Consider the following 12,748-nt stretch of genomic DNA (forward strand, 5'->3'; position numbering starts at 1 on the left):
GTTGAAGTGACTTATGAAAGGAAAGTCATTGTGCCACTTAGAGTGACACAGGCATGCCAGAAATGTTGTGGTTGCTGTTCGTCCACATTACAAATGGTACAATTAACCCGCTGACTACCACGGGTAAAACAGTGTGGTAATGTAACTGAGAGGAATCACAAGATCTCTGGCTGGTTACATTCCCTCATAAACTCACAGCACTGCTCTGAATCCTTCTTTTCAAAAAGCAATGTTTTACTAATTTTGAAAAAGTGTGGTGTAGATGGGTAATGTGAGTAATGGCCTGCTCTGACTGAGACTGTACTCAGGCTCTGTATAGGCTGATGACACCAACTCAGGTATGTCTGCTATGTTTAAGAGGAAATCCACTGAACATCACAGGTATGCATGGAATTGTGGGAACTTTGTTAACAGTGTTGTGTTTACATTCCTGCTTCCAGGGCACACCAGGGACATGCATGTTTGATACATGAAACCGTTAGCAAAAGCCAAAGAATTTGGAGGTTTGAGCTGTGTACATGTGCTTTAGCCAAGCACAGTATTCTGAGGATGTGACTATCTTGCTGTATTTGTGAGGATGATGATGATGATGATGATTCTGACATCACAGCATATCCCTAGTGTGAGTACCTCCACACTGGGCCTTAGTCTAGCATACGCTGAAGTAAAGCTGCACGTCAAATAAACTACAGTTTACACAGAGTCAGTCTTTTAGTTTACTTACCTTTGGCAATAACTGAATAACATAAAGCTGCAGATCTGGAACACTAACATGGTTTTGCTAAAGACTTTGTCCCATGAGCCATAACAGCTCTTAAAGAATTACCACTCTGACACAAGTGTCCTAGACTCACAATAAATATGCTTGTTTGTTTATGCAGACGTGCATGTGGGTGCACTCTGATTTTGTATAGAAAGGTCTGTATCATATATATGATGTTTGTACATACCCTACATGTCCAAAAATATGTAGACACCTGCTCATCTTCTGAAGTCCAGGGTATTTATGAGTAGTCTGTTCTCCCTTTGCTGCAGCAACTCATTTGAGAATAACTTACATTAGCTGTTGAATATTTACAAATATTTAAATGTAACTGTTACACAGATATTAGAATGTAGCATTAGGAGCCTTGCCCAAGGACTCTAATCGGTGTAGACCACATACACATACAGCTTGTCTAGTCTCTGTGAAGAAGTATTGTCAACAGAATAGGACTCTCTGGAGCAGATAAACGCGTAGCTATTTGCACCATGGCTAACGGCAGGTGCGTGGAGGGGCTTAAAGCCCACCATCATAGAGCTTGAATGACGGTGCTCCATCCAATACTTTTGGGATGAGTTAGGGAGTTGAGGATGAGGTCAAGTGGTGATCCGAAATCTAGTAGAAAGCCTTTTCTGGACAGTAGAGACAGTCCCAATACTTTTGTCCATATGGTATATACTATACACCACACACACACACACACACACACACACATATATATATAGTTTGTGTGTGTTTACAAGGTAACTACACCTTACCTGTGTTGTTGTGGGTGACATTCGGCTCGTGTGTGACTATGATAGGGTGCGTATAATTAAGGGGAGAGGGCTTGTGTGTAATATATGTACAGCATAGCACATTATCAAATCTCTCTTTAATATATGTTTAATAAGTACATCCATTGTCCTGCTTTTGTATGAGAAAATTTCCCTCTGCTCCCTCTTCTTCTGGTGATGTGAGCTTCTGATTATGGCTGTGGTTCCTGTAGGGAGGACCTGCCCTAGATGGGTATTAAAATATGTAGGACATATATCGAATAGGATTTATATAAATGGGCTTTTTAAAATATTAGTTATTATTAGTTTGCAGTTTTGTGGAAGATTCAGAATCAGCTCAGGTGTTGCAATGAAAGCACACTGTAGCATCTAACATGGGGGCTGGAATATAAGTCTATTTATATCTCCAACACACATACTACACACATACACACACACACACACACACACAGAGAGACACACACACTGTGTGACGACCCATTAGTCATTTATGAATAATTATAGAGCCATTTCTGCATACGGGCTAGCTCAATGTCACCCGTGGCACAGAGGGAAGTGAAATCACAACGAGCCAGAAAAACCGAGGCGAGCAGCATTTCACGTGATTGATTGATGCATCCTAACCATCGAGTAGTAACGGGGGCTGAATGACAGACGGTTACACCAATTGACATCGAGAGGAGGACGCCGTCACGTTTTTGCCCCCTTCCATTGGAAGTGAGCACGAGAGGTGGGAGGCAGAAATGACCGTGGACAGCTAGGTAGCCTCTTTGCGTTTCGGTCCACCGTAAGGTGCTCTGATGGATGGACCCTGTGGAGGTTATCCCGAGGATACATCTCATCAGGCAGGGAGAGGAGCCAGCGGGCACGCGTAAGCTAACTTGACGTAGTGGAAGGCGCCGAGAGGGGCTCGACGCTCGCACATGCGAGGACGGTGCGTGTGTTGTGAGCGGGGGGAGTCCAGCGTTGGACGGATGGACGCGTGGTGATTTCAGCACCTGGACAGCTCCGTGGCCGGGCGCATGGAGTCTCTGCATGGCGTGACGGTGATGGTATAGGGGAAGCCCCCCTCAGTGAGAGTGAGCCGTGTGCACAGTGCCAGTGCCCTCCTCCAGCCTCAGCCATGCTCCTCTGTGCCCGCGCGCTGGCCGACCCCTCGCGGCTCCTGCACGAACGATGAGCGCCTCACGGCTCGAGCTTCTTCTCCATCCTTTAACCCTGACTAAGAAGAAGCAGCAGAGGAACGGATGCTCTGCACGCGTGAAGCAGCCCAGGCTAGCAGCCCTGAGCTCATCGGCTAGGGAGACATTATCATTATCATCTCCTCCACCACCACCGTCACCATCATCATCATCATCATCATCATCATCTTCTTCTTCTTCTTCACTAAGGCGAGAGAGACACGATTAAACTTCTAACAATGTAAATCCCCCCCAAAGCAGGAGGTATGTGCACGTTTGCCTTTCTTTTTTCTTCATAAGCATGCTGCACTTCTTTTAAGATGCCTCCAGCTCCTGCTCGTGCGATAATTACTCCTCCTCCTCTCCCTCCCCCTCTCATTTTACCAATTATTGCTTTAATCAGTGCACGTTTGTCATCATGTTGTTTGAACGATCCCATCGTCGATGCTTTCTTTTCCCTCCTACACTACAGAGGAAACCTTGGCCTTTCCTAGCAACGTGTCCTATTTCGTGTTGTTAGTGGCTAATGCTTTTAATCAGAAGACGGACTCCAACCATTAGATCCTCTGTAGGCCCGTGTAAAATGAAAAGGAATTCAGGACATGCCTTCCATTTTCGAGGGCTTGCATCTTAATTAGCCAACACTTAAGAGGCTCCTTGTCACCTCTGAGCTGCTGGACAGGGCGAAGAAGATAAAGCCTTGCTGTTAGAAAGACTGTTGTCAGGAAAGGCAAAACAGCAGCCTATTGCATCGCCATATTTTTGGAAAGAGTCACATTTCCCACTCAGGCATGTGTCTTTATAAGGCAGTGTGTGATTAACTGATCAGCTGCTGAAGTTTCAGTGTAGATGAGAGACCATGTCTTGTGTTCCTCTCCTTACAGGTATGGCAGTGCTGTTCTGAAGTTTGGACTCTTTAATCTTCATGAGCAAGTCAGCATCACTTGTCGAAATGAACTCTGATGTAAGTGGGATCATTATTGCTTTACATATCTGAAACATTAAAGGACTCATATCACGTCAAACTGAATGACCATTTACAAAAGTAGACACTGATAAAGTTTCAAAATGTACAGTCCATGCAGTTTGTATATGGGAGCTAATCCGCTGAAACAGCTCATACTGATATATTTGTTTTGTGATGTCATTAAAACTAGCGCATTTGAATATTGAGCAGCCTATTCAGCCTACAGCAGTTTAAGCAATGCACAGTCATGCTGGAGTGTTTCAGCCTGGACTGATTTTTAAATGTGGTGCAGTATAGGGCAGCCAATCAGAAAAGAGCTCATTTGCATTTATCAGTCTAAAAGATTAAACATCCACTGTTGCTTCAGGGTTGGATATGGGCTCTTTAAACCAGTGATAAATATATAGTCACTCTCACACCTAAACCTCATACTTTATCAAACTGTTTTTGGGAGATATAAAAAAGCATGCTGAGTAGTTCACATATGTTAGTGTCATGAGATCTGATCCTAAGCAGTTGGAGCATTTCTATTGGTCCATTCATCATATAATGTTTACACAATTTAAAGCGTAGCTGGCCTTTTCAAATGATGGAAAAAAAAATACAAAAATAAATAAATAAATAAAAAGGAAAAAAGATGAGGCTTTGATTTGAGAGTGGTGATGTGCTGTTCTGGTATGAAACACTAGTTTTATTGTTGTGTTTTAGTGCAGAAAAAGTGACTATGTCCTTCTATATGATTTGTTTTCCCATTTCTATTTTGGTGCCTTCGGCTTGAAGCAGCATTCAGGGCTTTAGATTGGAATAAAGAATGGTGTAGAGTGGCGTGTAATTAACATACAATGAAGGTTCTCTTCCATTTCGCACATCTCATCAGTGTAATTTATCTTCCAGACAGTTAAAGATATGTCCAGTGTGTCACACTGTCCAAACTGTGGTTTTACAAAGCCATAATCCAAAGACACTGCCTCAGTTCTTTCATCCCTCAACCTCTATTTTTTGCTCCAACTTTTCGAGTTACTACCACACCACTCTCCACTTATGTCATTACCCGGGTGTAAGATGACCTGTAATACACTGATGTGAGGTCATTGGATTTGTCTCCTGTGCTAGTTCCACTTTAGCTTCAGCCTGGGGTGCCATCACTCATCTAAACCTACTGGAATCTGGGCTCTTTCTTGGACGTTTAGCAAACAAACCTTTCATCGCAGCACTTAAATGATTGAAACGGGTGGTAAGCGAGCTATAGAGCCCATCCCGCTTATTGATGCCCGTCCAGATTGAGGTTGACAACTTCATCGCACCTTGAAGAGAAAGTGACACACCAGCGGCTTGAGCTTTGGGTAATGCTTTGCCGTGCTGAAAATGTGCTGTTTGTACAGTAATGTGCACCCTGTTCCCTCGGGGCAGATCTGTGATCAAATGTGAATGGAGCCCTATGTACTCGGCAGGTGCTCACACATGCATATTATATTCAGCCCTGTAAGAGGAAGGTCGTCAGAGAAATTCTCCACAGACCAGGTTGGCCTAAGCACAAAAAACATAACATTGCCTGGTTTTAATGTAAGAACTAAGACAGCTGAAGAAAAAGGCAGTGGCTTTTGTGTGGCATTACATTCTTAACTACAATGAACCAGAAAAAAATCCACAAACTATATAGAAGACGTATAGTGAACATCAGATTATTGCTCCAGTTTGGTAAGAGTTGGTTATTTCCAATTTCTGTTAGGACGAATAAAACAACCTCACTGTTAGAAAATCATTCATTTCAAACAAACCTTCCATTCCTTGGCCATTCCTACCAATATATTGCATTTTCAATGGTGTAAAAATAAAGGTTTTAAGTTTTTAAAGAAGAATTCCATCAATGTTTCTTTTTTTTCATAATTCAGTAGTTCAGATTTTGAGAAAAATATTTTATATTGATGTTGAAATCAATTGTTGTATCAATTATTTCACTGTGGTGGTGATAGGAACCAGCAGTCACATTGTGTCCAATATAAACAAAAATAAGCTGTGTTGAAATTGTGCCCTTTTCACTATCCCCTCCATGCTAAAAGCCAGATCATCATATAGAGCACTATTATAGGGAACAGAATTCGACATGGTAGTGAACGATTTCGGACACATTATGTGTGTGTGACATTAGAACGTAACGTATAAACAATCTGACCATCGGTTTCCTCTGAGAAGATGCACATCGTATTGGTACATCGTTTGTACACTATGGTCATATAATGTCATGGTACATTGTGGGATTGTTATAGTGCACAGCTAGAGTAATTTAAGTTACTATCCAAACTATCTACTATCTACTAGTCATTTGAATGCATTAAATTGTTGGAATTCCAATTTTACATGATGAACAATAAGACTATAATTAAATGGTGCATTGAGTTTGTGATTGTATGAACAACTGTAGTATATATTGTATCCCAAAACTGATAGCAAAAATTGAAGGTAGTGAAATGGGTCCAAGAAGGGAGCACCTATATCTGCCTGGGTCGTAATCTTAATTGCAAAGGAAACACCTTATTCATAAAGCTGATGGATCAGTTTCAGCAGACCATATTGTATTGCACTGTATCTAAGCCACAGTCTGTGATTTTTCCCTTTATACACAATATATGGTGTCTTAATGCCCTTCTCTAGCTACACCAAAATGACTAACTGTATCCTGTGCTCTCTTCAAAGGTTTGGTGTGAGTGAGATCTCCATCCACAAAAACTAAGAGCTTGAATTTGGGAGATTTACTGTGGAAGTCTTCTCCCTGTCTACTGCAGCTTTCACCATGAGCCACCCACAGTAAGTAGGCTACAGTACGCACCATCTACCTGATAAAGAAATGTGTTGAGTAAGCAACCAAGAGCAACTTACTATGAAGAAAGCTATTGTCTGCATTGCGCACTTTAGGACAGCAGTGTATGTGCGCATGTGTATGTGTGTTGAGGGGGTGGTGTATCTTGAGCCTACTGCATCATTTATGGTGCTTATATTATTCTAATGTCACTGGCTAAAAGTTGTCGCTTTGACCTTTGCTTGTGAATGGCTGTGTTGATTCGATTGCACTGAGGTGCGCTGATTCAGAATTGTGTTTCAAAAATTTTAAATAGTCCTCGTTTTCTGCATATATTGACCATGTGGGGAGGAAGTGAGGCATTTAAGAAATGCATTATGTCCAGAAGCAAATAAATGAATCAGCCAATAGAATAAGAGTATTGCCCTACTTTAAACCAGTAAACTTTTAGGAAATAAACTAAATAATAATGTGATAAGAATTGGTCAATTAGATATATTAACTAGATACCACTGTATTATTTTTGCAATGTAAAAGGTTTGACCATCACACACACCATACTTCTAGAGTTTGTAGGGCATGGGTATTCCGTTCACTCACTAAAGGTATTCTGATTCGGTCTGGTGGGGCTGGCGTCCAATGAAGGTCCCTGCTCATCAGTAGCAACTGAACTATGAAATGATCGTGTAAACTGCCGCTACATTATCATTTCAAATTCCACATTCAGCAGAAACTCAACAAACATGCACCTGCCCACTAGGTGTGTTAGGTGCTGTTATGGTAGGTACGATTAGCATGCAGCTAGCTATCTGCTGTTTGTTTGAGGATCAAGTGTGATGAATCCCTATCAAAGTTTTAGTCTTCAGTAAAAGCAAAGTAAAGCTTGTTAACCCAGCTTGTTGTTGGGTGGAGGCTGCACAAGGCATGGGATATCTGCAAAAATGTTGATCATTTTGGAATAATAAAGGGCATCCTCTTTAATCATAGAGCAAACACTAAGCAATGTTCTGTGTACTGTAGGTTACCCTCTACTGCAGGAAGGCATCAGGAATTAAATTAAATTAAGTAAGCGTTGAATTATGGAGTCACCTCATGCTCTTAACTGACTGTTTGTCTCACTAATGTCTAATATTAAAGTAAAATAATTTATTACTGAAATCATTAAGAATGAAGAATAAGTTTATATGTAATATCCAACCTGTTTACAAATACATTAGAAATGAATTAAAAAGTCATTTGTTTATGAGCTTAAATAGGGAATAGAGACAAATGTTTAGTTTTGAAAAGTAGCCTACGTTTCAGTTACAGTTACAATTACTGTATAGTTAATGACAAGGTCAAGGCAGCATGAGAACTTTTTAATATGACTGCTCATACTGGAGCGCAGCTGTGGTGTCTGAACCCCTGCTCTCCAGCATTGTTTATTTAGTCTGCTGCATTAGACTCAATATCATCATTTATGGCCACACACTGATGTATCTGTCAGTTTCTCAGTGTGCCGTGAGACTCTTGTGAAGCGCCTGACCACTCCCTGCTCATCTCCAACGTCCTTCCAGCCCCTGACCACCTGAGCCAGGGTCAGCAGGATGTGGGAGCTGAGTTAGCCATCCTGGCTGGGAACTCCAAGATACTGTTTTCAGTCGCCTGCCATGCATACAATTAGCTCGGCGCCGGGTAGAAGCTGCCCTTTCTCAAAGGCCTGAAGCAGCAGCCTTTTGTACCCAAAAGAACTCTAATCGATGAGTCAGAAAAGCTGATCTGATCGGCACAAAGGAAGAACGTCTCTATACACCTTTCTGGCAAGCAGAGGGATATACAGTTGTCATATTTTCTTTAGAACAATTACGTGATGTGGCTGTACCATCTTGTATGTTGATGACAATGGTATTGGCACATAAGTGAAGAATAGGGTGGAGTGTGAAGGGCAGGATGCAGAGTCGTTTAACTGTTGCTTCTGTTTGATTGCATTCGCATAGAACTGCAGAAAATAGAGCCTGTGAAGAGAAACTGGATGGTATGAAGATTTAAGATGTTAGTGACCAAAATGGTCATAGCAGCTTTTCAGGACAAGGAAAAAAAGTCTTAACTTAGATGTCTGTGTAAAAGGTTTGGATGCCAAGTCATTTTGAAGCATTTCTATTGGTCCATTCATTCTGACACAATGTAAAGAACAACTGTCATACTCAAATTATGTCAAACAAAAATGGCAAATTGAATATATAAAGTACATACACCCCAAACAGCCATAATATTGTGTAGAACCCATTGTGCCGCCACAATACATCTGGCAATTTGAGGCATGGATGCCACAAGACCTCTGCCGGCGTATCTGACACCAAGACATTAGCAGCAGTCCTGTAAGTTGTGAGGTGAGGCCTCTATGGATCGCATTAGTGAGTCTTAGGTGCCCAGACCCTGTCACTGGTTTACCGGTTGTCCTTCCTTGGAGCACTTTTGATACATTTACATTACATTTAAGGCATTTAGCAGACGCTCTTATCCAGAGCGACTTACAAAAGTGCTTTGCTATTTACCCAAGAAAAACCTCAGCTAGTTAGAATAGACTAAAAGTTCAAAGATACCTCTAAGCTTTAGACATTACTAAGCACAAGTCAATAAGGTGACCATTGCACTCTGCTATTCGCCCAAGTATTCTCGGAAGATGTGGATCTTCAGTCTGTATTTGAAGACAGCGAGCGACTCGGCCATTTGGACACCCAGGGGAAGCTCGTTCCACCATTTGGGTTCCAGGACAGAAAAAAGTCTGGACGCTTGTCTTCCGTGGATTTTGAGGGATGGCGGGTTGAGCCGAGCCGTACTTGAAGCTGGAAGGGCTCTAGGTGCGGATCGGCTTTTGACCATTGCCATCAAGTATGTAGGGGCTGGTCCGTTCTTGGCTTTGTAGGCCAGCGTCAGGGTTTTGAATCTGATGCGGGCAGCTACAGGAAGCCAGTGAAGAGAACGCAGCAGTGGAGTGACATGGCTGAATTTAGGAACTACTACGTAATAGAATAGAACTACATACTAGTACTACGAAGATTTTTTTGACTCATTCTTTGCAGGGAGACTGCTGGCTATTTATTTCCACCATGACTTGTTAATAACTACAGTTATCAAACAAAAAACTTTAAATGGAACCATTATTGCAGCTTGCAGTGCCATATGTCATTAAAAACAATACCTGTTCTTTCCTGTGACGTAATCTTGAGTCTTATGTGCGATGAGGAAAAGAAAGATGAAAAACACAGTGTAGTGAATGGGGAAAGCCCATTATCACGTCCCCCCTGTTTGACAGCAGTGAATTGATGTCGTTTATGCTGTTGAACCTTGTTTCCTCAGCGGAGCTGCTGTATAAAAACAGATGAGAAATCCTCATGCAGTATTATCACAGTCCAGCTATTTTTGTGCTGCTGAAGTGCCTCTTGGGCTAGAGGAGGACAGTATTCTCTCTCTCTCTCTCTATCTCTCTCTCTCTCTCTCTCTCTCTCTCTCTCTCTCTCTCTCTCTCTTTCCCTACCCCCACCTCCTCTCTTGTGTGCTCTATCTCTCTCTTTCTCCCTGTTTCTCTGATGGATGGAGCTTGACTCGTGTTCACTGCCAACAGGAGACAGACTGAGGCACAGTTGAGAAATAACAGGTACTTAAAAAGTTAGCTATCCTTGTGAAGGTAGTTTTATTGGATTTGTGCTTCGTGCTTGGATTTAAAGCTAGAGAGTAGCACAGTCGGTTAGGATTTGCTATGGTTAACTATGACAGGCCCTTTTTTTTGTGTAGACACAAGCAAAGTACATTTTGCAAATTGTAATTTACCCGTGAATGAAATGTTATAGTGAATTCAAGGTTAAAGTGCAGTATGTCAGCTTATATCTAAGTGTATTTTGCATCTATATTTCATATGCCGCATTGTAATGTTCATACATTTTACAGCAATTACATTGAAGCTGGAGTAGGTGATTTCTGTATTGGCTTTGAGCAGATTTTTTTTATAGATGTTGTGGTGTAGCTAGCTAGCCTATTTGTTACTTACACTTATTGTATTTCTTTATTGGAAAGAAATACTGTCATGGTAATGTATAAAAGTTTACGCGATATAACATATGAATTAATAATGAATAAAATATAGTGCTGTTAACACAAATTGAATTTGGTCTTGAGAGTCATCCGTAATTCATGTTGTCACATGACTTCACACTGCACGGCATCTCTCATTAAGAGTAGAGGAGTAAGTGGGCATTGGAGAAAGATTTGTTAAATGGGAAGTTTCATTTCAAAAGTTTGCCCGATGGCTCACTGGACAAAACAAAGGCTGTGTGCAGTTATTGTCAGGCTACCTGAGTACATCCAGCCTGAAATATTATATGGTATCAACTATCGTCTATAAAACGGAGAGGGCAAAACTAGCTTAGCCACTATTTACAGGTGATTATTGGACATCAGTAGGTAGCGACAGCTGTCTCGGAGTTACAGGTCATAGTATGAACAGATGAACAGTGGCAAGTTCATTTACATGCTTTAAAGGTCATGAAAACAGAAGACAGTCATCATGTGCTGAACATTTTATGGATGTGGCAAAGCAGTGTAGTGTTAAAAGTGAGCACCCTAAGCTCAGATAGTACAAGGAATTGTGGTAGCAGCAACGAGACACCTATCGTGGTATGTGAGTGAATAAAACTCCCTTGGAGTTTTCTCTTGTCCCAGTAGTTTTTAACATAAGTACATTGTGTTCATCATTTTAATTGTAACATTTCACTTAAAAATCCTTTGATTATATTATATATATATATATATATATATATATATATATATATATATATATATATATATATATATGAACAATTATATGCATTTAACAAAAAACAGTTTCTAAACAATTCTATATTAAAAACAAAAGCATCAAATGAACGAGAATTGCTCGTATGTGTGTGTGTGTGCACATATGGTACACTGAGATTCCCTGTTTACTGTGAGGAAGCCGTTATGCTTAAGACAGGTCAAGCTAACATTTAGCCTGTACCTTTCCGTCTAATGAGGTTTCTCATTCTGTTGGCACAAGGACTGATCGTTGGCTTGTCGCATTGTTAGCCGTATTCTCTGCCTGCTCAGCTGGGAAAGCCAAAGCTGTGCCCACCCACACAACAGCTATATTGCATTACATTACATAATTCCTTTGCTGAACATACACATTTATCTAGGACAGTTCTCAAACATAGATTCCACTTTTAGATCCCAGTTTAATACAAGTAGTGAACTGGGGAGGTTTTCTGAACAGTCCCTTTTAACCTTAGCTCAACCTTTCATACACTAAAATATGGCTGAAGTTTGAAGTGTGTTGTTAAACATTTGTTTTCCTATTTAATATTATAGGTTTATTTGGCTTTGTTACAACAGCATGGAGAATTTGTAGGGCAATGTGAATCAGACAATTTCATGATGAGTGGCCCAACATAAATGACTTTCGAAGAATATTTGTTTTACATTGACTTTCATTGAGTTATTTTTCTTCTCCTGGAAAGTTAATATTTTGGAAATACATGATTTTTGCATGGCATCAGCAATTTGCATAAATGCAAGTCACACAAGTTAGAAAAAGAAGATTTTAAAGTATTTGACACCACCCGATACTCCTGGTGACTAGTTTTACAGCCTTGTGTATTCAGCCTCTGTGCTCTAGCTACCTAAACCAATATTTCTCCACTCAAGCTTCAGAAATCATTATGCGGTGCAAGCTTTCACTTTATCTAATCTATAGCAGAGAGTATATCAGAGATATGTCTGGTGAAAGATTTTCCTCTCAAGGTGCATGACACTTACCATTGGTGGTAAGATATGTTAAGAGCTGACTCATCTTGACAGCTTGTTGCATGAGTGCTCTCTGCAGCATCTGGCTGTAACAGATGTGGCTGGGACTTGTGCGAAGTCAAGCTGTCTTTAACAAAGAGCACTCTTTGTCTGCTTAGTACAGGTACCTTTGTGGCAAATTTAGCCATTGTGGATTTCAAATAGTCACGGTTGAAGGGTTAGCAAAAGTGTGACTATAGCGATCACTCAGAAAAGAAGTGAACATCTTCATGATTATGCCTCATCTTTATGCATATGGCCTTCAGATTTTCATTGTTTTGTGTTTTGTGTTGTGGCTACAACAACTAATCAACATTATCAACGTCAATAATAAAAGAAAATGTTGGCAACAAATCCTGTTATTGATTAGAAGGCTTGATTGCATTTGCATTTCCCATTAAAGCAGCATTATGTGTTTTCTTTTGT

The 12,748-nt window shown here is 40.8% G+C and overlaps 1 protein-coding gene across 1 annotated transcript in view; it reads left to right on the forward strand.

Moving 5' to 3' along the window:
* The first annotated feature begins 2,281 nt into the window (after positions 1 to 2,281).
* The window catches only part of tmem266 (transmembrane protein 266), a 56,389-nt gene continuing 45,922 nt past the window's right edge, over positions 2,282 to 12,748 (forward strand). Inside the window, exons 1-3 of the mRNA XM_072670958.1 lie at positions 2,282 to 2,984; positions 3,605 to 3,684; positions 6,382 to 6,492. Of these exons, the coding sequence (XP_072527059.1) occupies positions 6,479 to 6,492 (14 nt within the window). The 5' untranslated portion in view covers positions 2,282 to 2,984; positions 3,605 to 3,684; positions 6,382 to 6,478. The remainder of the gene's footprint in view (positions 2,985 to 3,604; positions 3,685 to 6,381; positions 6,493 to 12,748) is intronic.

The sequence above is a fragment of the Salminus brasiliensis genome, chromosome 2 (genome assembly GCF_030463535.1).
Source record: "Salminus brasiliensis chromosome 2, fSalBra1.hap2, whole genome shotgun sequence".
In the NCBI taxonomy this organism is placed as follows: Eukaryota; Metazoa; Chordata; class Actinopteri; order Characiformes; family Bryconidae; genus Salminus; species Salminus brasiliensis.